The sequence below is a fragment of the Telopea speciosissima genome, chromosome 9 (genome assembly GCF_018873765.1).
Source record: "Telopea speciosissima isolate NSW1024214 ecotype Mountain lineage chromosome 9, Tspe_v1, whole genome shotgun sequence".
In the NCBI taxonomy this organism is placed as follows: Eukaryota; Viridiplantae; Streptophyta; class Magnoliopsida; order Proteales; family Proteaceae; genus Telopea; species Telopea speciosissima.
In genome coordinates, this window is record NC_057924.1 from 26,762,043 (window position 1) to 26,780,564 (window position 18,522).

An 18,522-nucleotide genomic window follows, 5' to 3' on the forward strand; every position below is an offset into this window, starting at 1 on the left:
GCAGCGGTGGAATCTGACCATTGCCATCTTCTGATTGACACCGAGAGACGCTTATCTAAAGGGATCAGGCCTTTCCATTTCTAGGCTATGTGGATGGGACATCCTGAATTCAAATAAGTTATCATTGATGCTTGGAACACCCCAAGTTGCACTATGAAGGAGTTTGCCCTCTTTAGTAGACTTACTACATATGAGGAAACTCTCTAAAAGTGAAATAACTCTCTAAAAGTGGAATATCAAGTCCTTTGACCATTTGCAAATTATGATTGCTCGTCTTAAAGATCAACTGGCCCTTCTCCAATCCAAACCTTGCAGAGCTAATACTCAGGCCCAGGAAAACGAAATCAGTAGGTCTCTTGACGAACTTCTTAAGTGTGAAGAAGACTTTTGGTTCCAGAAATCAAGAATCCACTTCAAGGAGGAGACATGAACACAGCTTTCTTTCACTCCAGTACTATCCAAAGGAGAATCCAAAATCGCATTATCAGCCTTAAGCTCCAATTTGGGGCCTGGACATCTGTGGAGAAGGAGATCTACGATGAAGTTGCTACTTAGTATAACAATATTTTCAAGTCTGAGGGTGTCGACCCTTCGGCCTTATCCGAAGCCCTCTCCAGCATCCATCCAAAAACTTCTCAGGATGACAATTGTATGTGTTCCACTCCTTCGGCTAAAGAGATCAAGAAAGCTTTATTTAGTCTTGGCCCCCTCAAAGCCCCAGGTCAGGACAGTTTCCCCCCAATTTTCTTTCAGAAGTTTTGGGACTTAATTAGTGCAGATTTGTGTGCCTTCGTGTATTCTTTCTTCTCTACAGGGTCCTTCCACCTCACAGCAACGACACCTTAATCTGCCTTGTCCCAAAGACTGAATGCCCCCAATCCATTGATCAGCACCGGCCCATCAGTCTGTGCGGTGTTGCATCTAAAGTGGTCTAAAAAATTCTTGCCTCCAGACTCCATCTAGTTCTTCCTCACTTGATTGAAGAGACTCAAACTACCTTCGTCCCAAGGAGACAAATCTCCGACAACATTATAATGGCCCACGAAGCCTTTCACTACATTAAAAGGAAAAAGAAGGGGAAGAAAAAGTTCATTGCCATTAAATTAGATATGAAGAGGACTTTCGACAGGGTCGAGTGGAATTTATTAAACAATTACTCCCCCAAATGGCTTTCAACCAAAAATTTATCTCTCTTATAATGGGCACAGTGACATCAATCAAATATTCGATCCTGATCAATGGGAGGATTCGTTGCAGCATAACCCCTACTAGAGGCATAAGGCAAGGCAACCCTTTGTCCCCGGCCTTGTTCATCATGTGCTCCCAAGCGTTATCAAGTATGATCCGCCAAGCTGAGACAAGAAGCCTCATCCATGGTGTGAAGGTCAAAAATAAAACTAATCCATCCCCTAACGCACCTGCTCTTTGCAGACGATTACGTCCTATTCTCGAAGGTTAAACTTCATAAATGGTGCAACCTAAGGGATTGTGTTGATCAGTATTGTAAAGCAAGTGGACAAATCAAAGTCCTCCATCTATTTCAGCCCAAATACAGTTCTCAAACTTAAGAAATGGATCAATCGGGTTCTAAAAATCAAATATGGAGATGTTCCGGCGAAGTACTTAGGATTGCCAACAGAGTTTGGATCAAACAAGGTCAACCTATTCCACTCCATTAGTGACTGGATGAGTGCAAAAGTCCACGGGTGGTCCCAAGGTTTCCTTTCACACGCTGGTTGTGAGGTTCTTCTCAAATCTGTAGCTCTCCCTATCTCAAACTTCACAGCGTCTCACTTCAAGCTCCCCTCATCCCTGCACAACTAGATTCATCGAGACGCTTCCACTTTCTACTGGGGGGTACAAAAGGGGACTCTTTGATCAAATGGGTTGCCTGGAAAAACATGTGTCAATCTAAAAGCCATGGGGGACTTGGCTTCCGTGACCCGGCACTTCACAACAAGGCCCTCTTATCTAAGCTTGCATGGTGGTTATTTTCTGAGCCTGAGGCTCCTTGGGCCAGGTTCATCAAATCGATCTACTATCCTCATACTAACATCCTGGAAGCAAAAATGGGCAGTCGCCCATCCTAGGCTTAGAGGAGTATAATGGAGGGGGTTAAGGTTCTAAAGGAGGGCCTATATTGGAAGGTGGGTAATGGAGTTCAAATTGACATATGGAATGATAGATGGATTCCATCTTTACAGGACTTCAAAATGAGATCTCTACCTCCCTCTGATGGATCATTTACAAAAGTGGAGGATCTTATCGACCATGATCGGGGAATTTGGCTTTTGAATCATCTAGAATCTCTTTTCTCTGATCAGGAATGTAAGGAGATCCAAAAGATCCATCTTTCTATCTTTCCAACTGAAGATTCTTTGTTGTGGGGAGCAACGAATAATGGAGTCTTTTCAGTAAAGTCAGCATACCACCTCTTGGTAAATCTCCAACATCAAAGATTAGCATCCCAATCCTCCTCAACAAGGGTTAGTCCTCGAGCTTTAATCCCTTCGAATACCTGGAAAGAAATTTGGAAGTGGCCAACTCTACCAAAGATGAGAACCTTTCTCTGGCAAATATGCTCAAATGGGGTTGCTTCTGGCGAAGGGCTTATGTCTAGGCATTTCAACCTGGACCCTACTTGTGCTAGATGTGGTGCTCTAGTAGAAACCTCTGCACACAGTTTTTTTGAATGCCCGTTCACTCAAGCTACTTGGTTTGGCTCAGCTATCTCTCTTAAAATTGTTCCACAAAGATAATGGAGGCTTGAACACTATGTAGCGGAATGGGCCAAACTCCAGCATCCAACCAAGCGAGACCGCCACCTCTTCCAATCTCATTGTAGCTTCATCCTTTGGTCTCTCTGGAGGGCTAGAAATGACCATATCTTTGGTAGCAAACATTGGACTCCCCAGGAAGTTATCTTCTACGCGCAAAAGGCCTTTGTTGAATTTAGTGAAGCTTGGGATTAGCCTGAGAAGATGTCAAAGACTTCTACTCCAACTTCCCTTCCAGAATGGTCCCCTCCGACTCAGCCCTTTAAAAGTTAAACTGTGATGCATCGGTGGTTGGTCCTAAAAGTGGACTGGGTTTTGTTATCAAGGACCACAATGGAGAAATTTCTTGTGCGAAGTCCGTGATCAGCTCCTTTGACGACATTCTAGTAGGCGAAGCGTTGGCAATTCGTGATGGACTTCTAGAAGAAATCAACCTCTGTGTGGATGACCTCTTAGTTGAATCTGACAACAAATGGGTGATTCAACTAATTCTGAACCCGATAAGGCCCAGCCCATCCCAAGCCCAGTACATCATCCAAGATTTTGTTGCCTTATTGTCATATTGTCACAGCTGTAACTTCTCATATGTTTCTAGAGTTGCTAATACCTTAGCAAATGCTCTAGCCAGGAAAGCCATGTCAATTCTGTGTACGACAGTTTGACCGTTTTCCACTCCATGGTTGGTTGAGCTTCAAAACTCATCCCCCATGAACCTTTCACGTTTAATAAATAAGCCCCCTTTGAACCATAAAAAAAGAGTACCAATGACCAAGATAACATCACTATTTTGGAAAATATCATAAATTTTAAGATGAATGTTATGTCCCTACTTTTTATATTGTATTTCAATAAAAAAATTTATTTTTCACCTTAAAATTTTATATTAATTTCCAAAAAATCCAATAAAATATGTAAGGAAAAAAGAACACCAGCTAAACGTGTGGATCCTATGCCCAGAAACAAGAACGCACAATATTACAACCCCACCCCGTGGAACAAAAAATCACATTCATGTTGACACCCTTACACGTGCTCTCATTGGTCCCTACACTGGTGCAAGGGCCACGCGACCAGTAATCTTTTGCCATTTATTTTATGACAAACAAAAGCAGCTTGATGAAGCCACAGGTGAGCTCAGCTTTGTCTTGGGCTATCAAATTGGTCATGCTAAGCTTCAAGGGAAAATCTTGAAGTCACTCTACAAATTTTAGCAATCACATTGAGAGCTGATCTAGCAATCAAATGGTTGAATAGGTCCCCTCGATGAGTTCAATGTCCCCACTCAACCATATGGCTTCTCATATATTTCCCTGGTAGAAGGTCGAACATCATTTTTTTTTTTAACACCAACTTTGACAATTGGTCCAGTTGAAGTATACAGAACAGAAGTCCAGGAAATTTCCAATTCTATGTGAAGAGAATAGTGAGAGTATCGATGGTCATATTTTCTCCAACTACTATAACAAATTCCGAAAATGCCATTAAAGTGGGTGAACAGTCCCATCCAACCGCAATAAAAGAGGTGTGTGAATAGATTCTCTTTTAACCATGGGTGAAGAGAAACTCGGTCCAAACAAAATATACATGATCCAAACAGATGGAATTGGTGTTGGAAAAGCAGAAACCCATGAATTTGATCAAATTATGATAAAATAATATTAGTTCTTCTCAATTGAGAGAGCGATTCAGAACAGATAATTGACCAGAGTCTCCATTCAACAAGAAAACTTCAAGAGGAACATAAGATGATGGAGATGCTGATGATGAACCAAACCTATAGGTAGGTTGAAGGATTCTACTACCTTTTGGACAGTGAATGGTTAGAAGACGGGGTCCAGTTCGCATCTTCCAGACCTGCATGCATTCCATGCAAGGATTTAGATTCTTCAGATAAAGAAGCACTACAATTTACTTCAGAAAAGCAAAAGACATTCAAACTAGAAAAGGGCTAAAAGTGTAAAAGGAAACTTGTCGAATCACAAGGACCCGGATCCTCTCCAGCGCACATCCAATGGCTCAGAGCACCCGAGTACGCACCCTGAGTGCCTCCAGCCGTCGGATGCGTGCTGGAGAGGATTTCATTCCGAATCACAAAGTGCAGCTGCATAAGATACAATAGTTTGTGGGAAATATGGTACGCTATGGATGATAGAAGTGGGACTACAAACCTTGAGAGGTCATGAGTGGAGATTAGCTTTCTAATCCCTGCATTGTATTTTGCACATGTAAATGCAGTCACACATGTGGGTGAAGTGTGGGAGGTTAAGCAACAGTCAGTTGTAAGTGCCGAACTTCTTGTGGCCACTGTAGGGTGTCCAGTTTCAAATCACTTCTTTTGTCATCCAGGCATTATTTAATCATTATAAGTAATTGATTCAAGGCAAAAGTTTTCATGCACAGCCATCCATGTGCACGACCTTCATTAAATGCAGTCAGATTGGCATAATGCCAATCTAAAATGACATAAAAGCCCCTGCACCCCTTATTTGATGGAGTTGATGGGAGAATCTCCCGTGTACGAATGCCTTCCTCTTGATTCAATACCAATATTATATTGAAGGATTATGAGAATTATTGAGCTTCAATCATATGGAAACAGCCTCTTCAGGAAGCAGGTACGGCTGTGTACATTTGCCCCTTCCAGACACTGCTGTAGCAGGAGTCTCATGCACTCAGACGCTATTTTTTTTTTTTTTTTTTGGTTTGTCAAGCTTCAATCATACCATGAACTCTGGTAAGATAAAGCATTTAACACCCTAAAATAGATAACATCTAAGAAATCACTCAGGAAGTGGTCAAGCTGCATATGTTATAATACAAGTTGATCAACACAATGGCAATATATATAAATCTGTGTAATTGCGAAGAATAGATACATTTTTTTAAAAAGAAATGCAATTCTAAGTTGATTAAACATAGAGTGAAGGAATTAGAAACTCAATCCCTATTCCCTACGATAGAATGATAAATACATCATTGATATAGACTCAGACAAATAACTCATTGGAAATACTTGATTGAAATGTTAATGGTTCTAAGTTGTTGAGACGACAAAGATTATAAGATTTCTGAGAGAATAAACTTAGGCTTGAAATCAGAAGACTGACCCAATCATAAGTAAAGGATTAAAAAAACTGATAGTGGTCAAAAACAGGATATTTGGCATGGGGATCCAATGGATGTTATGGGTGGTATTCCCAAGAACTGAAACGAAATTAGAGTAAAACCAAAATCACAAAGAAGAGGATGATTTTCTAACAGTTAATCTTAGGGAAGGAATTTGCTAAAATAAGAGAGACTAAAGATAGAAAACCTCAAAAGTAAAAAAAAAAAAACTATTTGGATGGCAACCACAATGCATCTTTCACTCTTTTGGATTATTTAAGAGCACCAGGCTTTTAAAATGCTAAGCAACTAATTAGCTTTTTAGGTAAGAACTTAGTTATTTTGCACAAGTGATTACTTGGAAACAGTCTTAAGATTTTAACACATTCTTCGGTTTTATTAGCATGGAATGGTTTCAAAAACAATAGTTTCTTGCTTCAACATTAATGGAGAAGTTCGAGCAAGTTTCATATGACAACATTAATGAATGATGACCAGTAACACTTATCAAACAAACTTCAGTTCCATGAAAAATATATAATCTTGCAATACAGCCCTTTTCTGAGATCTAAAAGTGAAACCAATTACACAAATGAAGGAAAGGCAGAAGAAGACACTTCAGAACTGTTCCAATGAAGAAGGATATACCTCAACTATTCCTTTCCGAGGTGCATGAATAGCAAGACATAGGCAATAGTCACTCTTCGAGTGTTCATAATAAGAAGTTGATGATGTTGTATTATCAACTAACATCTCCGTAAAAAGGCAGCAAGCATCACGATATCCCTGATAAAAAAAAGAACTCTAATGTCAGGGAGAAAAATCCCAATGATCCTAGTGAGAAATAAACTTAGTCAGTGGGGAAAGAAAACCTTCCATAGTCGCACAACAACAAGTGCCTGAGTGTCTAGCAGTAAAATACGACCAAGTGAATCCGTAATAGCTGCTAATTTACCACTAGGTGACAGAGTGAGTTTCTCTCCTTTTCTTGGATTATCTTTTAAGCACGTCAAAGGAGATGCTGTCACAAGGTGGGAGTCAGTCAAAAACTATTTGTTATAGAAACAGTAACTTAGAACTTTTGCAATATAATAATTTCAGGAAACAGGAATATATTATCATAAATTTATAATAACAAAATCTTTGTAAGGTTATATACCGAGGGTCCGATAGATTTCTGTTTCATGAAATTATTATACAACAAATAGATTTCTTCCTAACTAGAAGGTACAATAAATTGTTTTGTAAGGGCTATATGGTTATACCTGAGGAGAGTGACCACTCAACATAGATTGGTGATCATGGATATCTGCCTATTTACGCAGAATCGTAAGATAAGGGAGCCTACTTGCCGTAAGAGAAAGTGGTGGACTTCAAAGGAGATTCCTTGAATTCATTTACTAATAAAGTGGTCAAACAAGGAAAGTGGGTAATGTAAGACTGAAACCAATCCCAAAAAACCACAAAATAAAGAATAGAACTAGGCCAGAAATTAGAAGGTTTAGGGTTTAGTCAAACCAGCCAACAGATGGACACCTCCTTTGGATCGAAGGTAGAGAATGGTAGGAAGAAGTTGCCCTAAAAATTCGAATAAACTTTGGTGGCCTGATGTGAAGATATCAGAGAAGCACCAAATTAGAAGGTTAAAGAAAAACCTTCCAAAATATGCTGTGGATGTTCCCAGTTGCAACCGAAGGTAGTACTTGGTGTGGTGACTCTTCCCAACAAGTTTGGATCAATTCTGATGGGTAGATTGATGGATTGATGGGTGGAATGAAATTAGAAAGTGAAATCAGAAAATTAGAAAGTGTGTGAGAATGAAGGGTTGTGACTTGTGACAGTGAGATGGGGGGGGGGGGGGGGAGATGGAGATCAAGTGATGGTGATGTGGAGTGGATGTGTCCTCCAAAAATCAGCCTAAGTTGATGACTGGTTGGAGAGTTATGGCCTCCTCAAGTGCAGCTTCAAATCTGGGAGCACAGACAGCAAGGAGAACTTGAAATCTGCAGCAGAGACACAGCAGCAACAAGGCAGCAACAGCAAGGTTAAAATGGTCTTCTGAACAAGGAGAAAGTCTTCATAGGGGTTGCAATAAAAGAACTCAAACAGGGAAAGGAACAGAGGGATAGAAGAAGAGAAGGGAGGTAGGGGAATGGGCCTCTCACCCACAGCTATCTCAGCTATTGCAGCAAAGGAGAAGCTCCCATGCTCGATGGCTAAATGGCCAAAATATTCTTTTCTCTAAATTCTGACTTTCATTAAAATCTGATGCCTTTTAATAGGCCGGATTACAATAGAACTTCCAAAAATAAAACTGAACAAAAATACAAACTCAATAAATTAGAAACTACTATATCCTAAGAGAAATTAACTATATCTACTTGGCTTTATAATTCAGCTACAAAATAGAAACTAAAACAAATTAGAAACTAATAAAATAGAAACTTAAGCCTACTTTCTAAATCTGAAATTAGAAACTAAATTAAACTTCTAAATCTCCACAGACAAAATTGACTATTCTAAAAAAGTCTATGCAATCTGGTCTTGGGCCCCACAGGATCTTCTAATAATACTCCACTAGTGCAAAGTAAGGGGCTGTGACACTGTTCACGTGAACAGTGTCGTGAACACTGTTTTGGCCTCTTTTCTTCATAATTTGATCTACATCAGTGGGACTTTGAGGTAGACACTAATACGATATAGAATGAGATGACAACTTGTATTAAGAAGGTTGCTAAAGAGATCCTAGGAGATTCAAAAGGGATCCATCATGCCCCCAAGGAGACTTGGTAGTGGGATGATGAGGTTCAAGTAGCCATTAACTTTAAGAAAGCTAGTTTCAAGACATGGTAAACGACTAAGAAGGTAGAGGATCTTAAAAAGAACAAATTTGCAAGAAATGAAGCTAAGAAGATTGTGGGGGAAAACAAGTGTGAACAAATATGTAGTTCTTTATAACAATCTAAACACAAAGGAGAAAAAAATTAAATATAGGATAGCTAGGATGAGAGAAAGGAGGAGTAAAGATTTCAACCATGTTAGATGTATTAAAAGTAAAGACGGTAGAGTACTAGTAAGGGATGAAGGCATTAAGGAGAGATGGAAAGAGTATTTCCATAGCCTACTAAATGAAATCATTCCGAGTAATAGTGTCGTGGAAGACTACATTACTCATCTAGACACCTCATGTCATAGATATATATGCAAAATTAAGGTGTCTAAAATTAAAGAACTTTCAAGATGAGAGTAGGCAAGGCTCCAGGACCAGACAGGATCCCAATAAAAGTATGGAATAGTTTAGGAATTTGTGGTTTATCTTGGCTAACCAAGTTGTTTAATAAGATTATGAGCACAAGAAAAATGCTATATGAATGGAAGAGAAACATAGTCGTCCCGATTTACAAAAATAAAGGTGATATTTAGAGTTGCAATAACTATAGAGGCATAAACTAATGACTCATACATAAAGTTATTGGAGAGGATGATTGAAATCCACCTGAGAAAGGAAACTACTATTTCAGAGAACCAACTTGGTTTTATGCCAAGAAGATCACCGATGGAAGTTATTTTCTTACTTAGGAGACTCATCGAAAGATATAGAGAGGGCAAGAAGGATCTTCATATGAGCTTTATTGATGTAGAACAAGCTTATGATAGAGTCCCTAGAGAGTTAATCTGGCATAAACTAGAGATGAGAAGGGTTTTATGTAAAAATATAGCCATAATTAAATATATGTATGATGGTGCGGTGACTAGTGTATGAATTATGGGGGGTCAAGGTAGTACATTCCCAATTACAATAGGATTACATCAAGGATCAGCCTTAAGCCCTTATTTGTTTGCACTTATCATAGATGACTTAACTAGAAGCATACAAGATGAAGTTCCTTGGTGTATGCTTTTTCTGACAATATTATTTTTGTAGATGAGACAAAAACAAGGATTAACACCAAGTTGGAGGTATGGAGATCAACCTTGGAATCTAAAGGTCTTAACATAAGTAGAGCAAAGACGGAATATATGGTGTGTAATTTTGGATACACTAGGACGGTTAATGAGGTGGTGAATATTGATGAGGGAAATTTCACAAAATGATTATTTTAGATATTTGGGCTCAATAGTAAATAAAGAAGGTGATATAGAGGATGATGTTGCTCATAGAATTAAAATAGGATGGATGAAATGGAGAGATGCATCCGGAGTGTTATGTGATCGGTGTATTCCTTGAAAGCTTAAAGGAAAAGTGTATCGGATTGTCATATGACCGGCTATGATGTATGGTGCAGACTGTTGGGCAGCTAGAAAGCAACAAATAGATCAACTAAGTGTAGCAGAGATGAGAATGTTGAGATGGATGTGTGGCAAAAGTTGGAAGGATAAATTAAGGAATGACTATATTAGAGCTAATTTGGGAGTAGCTCCAATAAATTATAAGTTACAAGAAAGTCGTTTGAGGTGGCACAGCCATGTGCAACAAAGGCCTAAGGATGCTCCAGTACGAAGGAGTGATTTGATTCAAATTGTTGGAACTAAAAGAGCCAGGGGTAGGCCTAAATTAACCATAGCAGAAGTGGTGAGGAAAGATATACATAGGTTAGGACTTGTATCATGTATGACTTCAACCAGAGCTGATTGGAGAGCAAGGAACCATGTAGCCGACCCCATTTAGTTGGGATAAGGCTATGTTGTTGTTGCTGTAGTAAAATCTGTCTCCACAAGAATGTCACAAGTACAATAAAATTACAAGAATGCATGTTGCATGCACAGTTTATTATCCCAGTAATTAAAATACTATATACTGCAACTCCATCCCTTGAAGCAAATTATTGGAAATAGGGCAGGCAAATATGGTAGTGTCATTGTTTCATGCAATATGAAAAAACTATTCAAGCATGTGAAGGACAAAACTCAATGAAAATTCATTCAAGGTATAAAATTCCCAACCCCAACAGGAAAAATAGATTAAAAGGTTCCTAATAAGAAAAGATCTCATGGAAATATACAGAATATGAAAACACAAAAGATTGGAGGAGCAGAAGCTGATACCTACCTTAGATGCCAAAAATCAAATAACATTAATGATTTTCCTCAAGTAAATTCAAGGGAAAATAGGACTCTTTTAGGACAAACAATCAACCTCTGTTGAATACATTACTACTTTGTACATTCATCTCCAATATAAGAATTGAATACAATCCGCAGATGTGTATAAGGATAGTAGCTTTTGAAAGTTACCAATGTTGATACGTGGACTTGCATGAAATTTCTGTCTTTTATACTCGCTTCATCAAGAGGGTAGACCTCGGTTCAATAGTAAGGTTGATCCATTGCGACCTAGTAGTCGCGGGCAGAGGTAAGGCTGCATACATTATGATCTCCACAGACTCCGCAGTGACGGGAGCCTCGTGCACTGGGTACGCCCTTTTTTTTTGTATTAGCTTCATCAAATCATGTTCCGCCTGTTCTCACAAGCATCATTATCTGCTGATGACAACAATGTTATTTAGGGCAAGCATGAAAACCAAGCAAGGTTCAAGAACTCATCTCAAGTACAGGCTTCGACCTGACCAAAAAGCGAGTTATGCCGAGAACTCAGCGAGTTGGGGTATTTTATTTTATTTTTTTGAACTCGATGGCTGGTTTTGGTGGGTTTTAGACCTAGTTTGGTCATGAAAGTTGGTATACAACCTATTTTGGGCCATTTAAACACAATGACACTATTAAATTTTGAAAAATCAAAGTCCAAATAGGAGTTTCACTTAGTGGGAAACCATGACAGACACTTAGTTATGCCAGAGACCAGGGCAGACACTTATTTATGCAAACTATCATTTAAGTAAATGTTTTTGTATTTCATTTACTTAAGATATTATTCATAAATAAGCAAATACCCCACTATTTGAATCCAATAAAAATAGTTAAATAATCAAATTCGAAAAGGATAAAAAGTGAACCCCCCAGTTCAAGAACAAAAACTGAATTTTCGACAGTAGGTTCAATTTTCAACTTCCTAATGTTGGGTTTTCTCGAATCTAAAAATTTCATAAATCTTAATATAGTAAAACATTGCTAAAAACCAAAAGTGGGGTAAAATATTCATTTGTTTTGATGCCCAAAAAAATATTTTCATTCAGAGCGATTTTCACAGCATTTGCGCACACCAAATTAAGTTTGACCAGTACATAACTCCTTCAATATAAATCAGATTTAAGCAATCTTGGATTTGTTGGAAAGCTTTGAAAATATTTTTTGGGCATCAAAACAAATGAATATTTTATCACACTTTTGGTTTTTAGCAATGTTTTACCATATTAAGATTTATGGAATTTTTTAGATTTTATAAAAACCCCAACATTAGGAAGTTGAAAATTGCACCTAGCGCCGAAAATCCAGTTTCTGTTCTTGAACTGGGGGGTTGACTTTTTATCCTTTTGGAATTTATTTTTTGCTATTTTTATTCGATTCAAATATGGGGTATTTGCTTATTTATGAATAATATCTTAAGTAAATGTTATACAAAAACATTTACTTAAATGATATAGGCATAAATAAGTGTTTGTATACCAAGGTTTGCATAAATAGGTGTCTGTATACCAAAATTTCCCACCAAGATGATCAAAACCACCGAGATCTTACCTCGGTCGAAATCTGGCACTCATATAATGGTGTTTGAGGTGAGATCTCGGTGGTTTTGGTCATCTCGGTGGGAAATCTTGGTATACAGACACCTATTGAATGGTGTAAAATGCGATTTCAACCAACAACTCATCTCAAGCTTTTGAAATAGCGAGATATTTGCGAGATCTCGCGAGTGCTTGTTCCATGAAACCCTCACTTCATGGCTCCCATCTTCAGATTCAAGATTATCTGGGAATAGAAAAAGAGGTCAGATCTGATATTTGGACAGGCCAACAATGAGCCCATGACTGGAAAACTTCCATGAAAAAAAAAATAACTAACCTAATCCTCTGTTGCAGAAGAGGATATTAAAGTAGGGTAACAATGGCCATACTGTAGCACTGCTCTAACTTATGGACTGTTGACACCCCAGTAATTATGCACTTTAAGCATTCTAAAATCCAATACTCCACAAAGTTAGTACACATTAAGTCAACTTTAACTATGGATGATATCATAGAGTGCTTGAATACAATTAGGTGATACTATCTTCACCATATGAAATTCTTTAGATGCAAACCTACCAGCATTTCAGGATCATGTCACTGAGTAGGTTGTGTAATGTAGTCCTAGTTTGTTTGACGGATAAAAGGGGTGGGAAACTTGTGAAGGTGGGTCCTACATGTTGTTGGTTGGGTTGACAAGGAAAGGAAATAATGGTATATGGATTTTGTAGTGGAGTGGGATTTAGTGGGAGAGAGGAAATGGACATGGGGTGGGATTCCATGGGAAAGAAAGGAAATAAGAAGAGAGAGATAGACTCAAAAGTAACTTTTCCATGAATTGTGCCAAATTGGTAGGACTTAAAAAATGAATGGGGTGGGAAAAAGAGAGGTGCCACCTCACTAGACAAGAATAAATGCATTTAATGAGCCTGTCTGGATGTTTCCCACCCCATCTAACCAAACAATCACATTTGTGGTAGTTTGTGGGAAACAAGTACAAGTTTCCCACTCCTTTTTACCTTTTTCACTTTTCTCCGTCAAACAAACAAGGCCTTAGGGTTTTTGGGAATTGATTTGAGATGGTGGGAATTAGGGTTTCAATGGTTGGAGAGGGCAGCAAGGGAGATCGAGTTCTCCTTATGGGCAAGGGTGTTGTGGTTGAAGTTTGATCAAGTTCTGATGGCTGGTTAGGTCTGTGGGGAATTTAGGGTATGGGAAACTGAAACAACAAAGGGGAAAACTAGGGTTGGGGTTGTTAAAGATTAGAAGAAAAAGAATGGGAATAGGGATGTCTCAAACTTACTGTAGCTGCAGATTACTCTTGGCAGCAGTTTGTTTGAGGATGAAACTTGAATAAAAATGGATCTTTAACTAGAACTTCAAAGAAATCTTCAAGTAACTTGAAAAAGAGGTTCAAAAGAACCACCCAGGCTTCACACTGCAAGGTATCGATTGGATCAAACACCAATCCCACTAGTCTTAATCACACACAAGACAATCTTCAGCAACGAAGAATAAGTTGCAGAGCAGTGGCTGAAAAGAGAGTTTTTTTTCAAAATTCAGAGGTAATGTGCATCTCCCACGATTTTATTAGTATATATAGGTGGCCAATGGCCTTACTCCTATGCAGCCTAAGAATTTAAATACTCCTAACCAGCTAACTCTAATATCACCTCCCTTGACTAATTCGTGGGAGGTGTGGACCCAAAGAAAAACAAAATTACATTAAATAAAAAAAAAAGGTAACTTAAGTCACTTAAATTGAACCGGTGAAAACACTAAAACATAAAAATAAATTAAGTCTAGAGCTAATCCCATATGCAACCTATGTACCCGTACTTTAGGTCCATAAAAGTGACCTAGTACATTGAAAACCCATGGGACCAAAGACCCAACATGTATAGAACCCAACCCTAGACGTATTCCTAATAAAACAAGCCTATTTTGGTGATTAATCTGCATCATTATGCCTATAATGCAGAACCAAATATCTGCAATCAATATAGTCCCTGCTTCAACCAACACGGATATCAGGAAAAAAAAAGAAAAGATATGATTGTCTTGAAACCCAATTTTGTTCATATATCACCCCAATCCAGGAAACAGTTCAGTTCAAAAGGAAACAGTTTGCAAGTTGTAATAAAAAACACAGAATCAGATTAGGGTTGCAACTAAGATTTGAACCATAGATCAATTGTTAGCACTCTCTAACCATTTCAATGAAGTCAGCTATAGATCATTCACACTATTCTACATGATGAAATGTGACAAAAAGTAACCTTCCTACACATAACATGATATTAACAGTAAATCTAAACATTGGCTTCACCTCTAGCAAATGGCTGAGGTTTCACATCTGTTTTTCCGGTTGATGTTTGCTCACTTCGCCATATCATTTTAGAGAAGGAAGCCAATGTTGAAAATGTGGCAGGCAGAACTTTTGACAGAATGGTTCCAACTAAAGATCTGCTTCTGTCTTCCGAAAGCCTGTTACCAAGTGAAATGCAACTTAAACCAAACATTAAATCATCTGCACTTCTAAAAGAATGAGTTGAGTCTTTGTGTAAGATAAGATTTTTAAGATTTTTTATGAGACTCAAAAGGGAAGGAACTAACGCAAGACAGCAAATTTTCCAAATGCAACCACTCTCACCTGTAAGCTGAAAGTACAGCATCCACTCCAATGGTGACTGCACAATAGTAACATTGACTTGACTGCCCAAGAATAAAAGCAGCTGAATTCAAATACCAGAATAACTTCAGAAATTTCCCATTACAATCATCAACAACTGAAGTAGATAATAAACTAGAAGGAGACAGGATAATTTCTCCATATGCCTCCAAATAATGCTAGAGAAACATTTAGGGGACCACTATATAAGCTCGTGATGCAGAATCAAGTTTCCAGAAGCAGTACCATTGAAGGAAGACAAAAACATCCAATTTTGGAATCTGACTGTGACATGACGGTAGCTTTTGACAGTCATGAGAGCTCACAGGCAGCATGACAGACATTTTTTATTGTAAAGACTATATTGAATTGGGATTATTTTATTCCAACCGAGTTGGCTCCTTTTTCTATTGATTGTTAATATACAATAATAACAACAACTACTCAGCCTTATCCCAACTAAATGGGGTCGGCTACATGGATCCTTGTCCTCCAATCAGCTCTCTTCGAGGTCATACTTGATACAAGGCCTAAGCTATGCATGTCTTTGCTCACCACTTCTCTTAGGGACATTTTAGGTCTCCCCCTGGCTCTTTTAGTTCCTTCAATCTGAATCACATCACTCTCCGTACTGGAACATCCAAAGGCATCCGTTGAACATGGCCATACCACCTCAAACAAATTTCTCATAGCTTATCATGTATTAGAGATACTCCCAAATCAGCTCTAATATGATCATTCCTTACTTTATCCTTCTTAGTTTTGCCACACATCCATCTCAACATCCACATCTCCACTACAATGAGTTTATCTACATGATGCTTCTTAACTGCCCAACATTCTACACCATACATCATAGCCAGTCGCATGACTGTTTCATAAAATCTTCTTTCGAGTTTTAAAGGAATACGTCGATCACACAACACTCTGGATGCACTTGTCCACATCATCCATCCTATTTTAATACTCTATGAAACACCATCCTCTATATCATCTTCTTTATTTATAATTGAGCCCAGATACCTAAAATAATCAATTTGCAAAATCTCCGTCTCATCAATTTCACCACCTCATTTTCCGTCCTAATATAACTAAAGTTACACACCATATACTCTTTCTTTGTTCTACTTATCTTAAAACCTTTTGATTCCAAGATTGATCTCCATAACTCCAACTTGGCGTTAATCCCTACTTTTGTCTCATCCACCAAAACAATATCATCAGGAAAAAAACACACACCAAGGAACCTCATCTTGAATGTCTATGGTTAAGTCATCCATGATAAACGCAAACAAATAAGGGTATAAAGCTTATCCTTGATGTAACCCAATTGTAATTGGGAATTCACTACCTTGGCCCCCCAATAGGTTTTACACTTGTCACCACACCATCATACAATTCTTTAATTATGTCCACATATTTATTTGAAAAACTTCTCTTCTCTAGTACCTGTTAAATTAACTCTCTATGGACTCTGTCGTAAGCCTTTTCTACGTCAATAAAGACCATATGGAGATCTTTCTTGCAATCTGTAAATCTTTCCATGAGTCTCGTAAGTAAATAGCTTCTACCGTGGATCTTCCTGGCATAAAATCAAATTAGTTCTCTGTAATAGTAGTGTGTTGTCTCAGGTGGGTTTCAATAAACCTGCCAGCCAAAACCTCGAGCTCAATCTCCACTCTCCCATAATTTCATAGTATGACTCATTAGTCTTATGCCTCTATAGTTATTACAGCTTTGAATTCACCTTTATTTTTGTAAATCGGAACCATAATACTCCTCCTCCATTCATCTGGCATTTTCCTAGTGTTCATAATCTTATTAAGCAGAGGGTAGGCCTTGGTGCAACGGTAAAGGTTGCTCCATTGTGACCAAGTGGTTACGGGTTCGAGTCTGGAAATAGCCTCTTTGCGAAAGTAGGGGTAAGGCTGCGTATATTATGACCCTCCCCGAACCCCGCAGTGGTGGGAGGCTCATGCATTGGGTACGCCCTTTTTTACACAATCTTTTTAAACAGCTTGGTTAGCTAAGGTAAACCACAGATTCCTAATATCTTCCATATTTCTATTAGGACCTCATTTGGGCCTAGTGCCTTACCTACTTTCATCCTCCTTAAAGCTTCTTTTACTTCAGACACCCTAATCTTTCGTACATATCTACAACATGTGGAGTCTTGATGGGGAGTGCAGTCTGGACACTATTACTCGAATTGTCTTCATTTAATAGGTTGTAGAAATAATATTTCCATCTCTGCTTAATATCCTCATCCCTTATTAGTACTTTACCATCTTCACTTTTAATACATCTAATATGGTCTAGATCTCTACTCTTCCTTTCCCTCATTTTAGCTATCTTATAGAGATAGCCTTTTCCCCTTTATGCTCAGCTTGTTATAAAGATCTTCATATTTTTGTTCACCCTTGCTTTTCCCACAATCTTTTTAGCTTCATTTCTGGCAAATTTATACCTTTTTTGATTATCTACATCCTTAGTCCTTTGTCATGTCTTAAAACTAGCTTTCTTAGTCTTAATGGCTGCTTGAAGTCTTGAACCTCATCATCCCACCACCAAGTCTCTCTAGAGGAATGACTTTTTCCTTTTGATTTGCCTAGGATTTTCAATTTATTAGATTATATTGGAACTTTCCTACTGGTTGGATGGTGGAAGCTCCTATTTCCATCGGTTGGATGATGGAAGCTCTTATTTCCTATTGGTTGGATGATGGAAGCTCTCTCCTAAGCCAATCACAGGCTTCTAGAGTAGGTATAAATATATGTACAATATACTGGCCATAGGCCATATCCATTGATTTGAAGAAATAAAACTTCCAGATTTTCTGATTTGGTTCTATAGATTTCAGACCACCTTTGTGGATTCAGTGTTGCTTACCTGGTGGATTCCAAGTGAAGACAAAGGAGCACTTGTTGTATTCTCTTCATAGGCTTTGATGGATTCCTAACCTGTTATCTATCCTTCTTACCTATCTCTCCATTCTAAAGATTCAATTCAGATCTAACCTATCTTATATCTTACAATTTTACTGTTTCTCTAGAATTTTAGAATCTATTCCATTATCTTATTACCATAGTTGTCCAGGCATCGCCTAGCCATCCAGGGCAACAGCATGCCTTGAATGATGCAAGAAAAGTGACCGCCTTGGACACCCTTGTGCCTACGCATCATATTGTGGCCTTGTGACAGCACACCTTATATTATATCAATTTTTCAACACTCCACAAGTTTACGTTGATTTATGTTTATTGCTTTGTTTTTTGATGAATATACTTATATTGCATCCTATGCTTTATTTATTATATTGTTGGTTTTCCCATATTAGGCATTACTA

At 38.3% G+C, this 18,522-nt stretch overlaps 1 protein-coding gene across 1 annotated transcript in view; it reads right to left on the reverse strand.

Annotated features, from left to right (window-relative positions):
* Nucleotides 1-4,386: 4,386 nt before the first annotated feature.
* Nucleotides 4,387-18,522, reverse strand: part of LOC122640681 (rab3 GTPase-activating protein non-catalytic subunit) — a 35,018-nt gene continuing 20,882 nt past the window's right edge. Inside the window, exons 4-8 of the mRNA XM_043833908.1 lie at nucleotides 15,159-15,220; nucleotides 14,835-14,992; nucleotides 6,755-6,903; nucleotides 6,531-6,668; nucleotides 4,387-4,631 (exon numbers count right to left, since the gene is read on the reverse strand). Of these exons, the coding sequence (XP_043689843.1) occupies nucleotides 4,446-4,631; nucleotides 6,531-6,668; nucleotides 6,755-6,903; nucleotides 14,835-14,992; nucleotides 15,159-15,220 (693 nt within the window). The 3' untranslated portion in view covers nucleotides 4,387-4,445. The remainder of the gene's footprint in view (nucleotides 4,632-6,530; nucleotides 6,669-6,754; nucleotides 6,904-14,834; nucleotides 14,993-15,158; nucleotides 15,221-18,522) is intronic.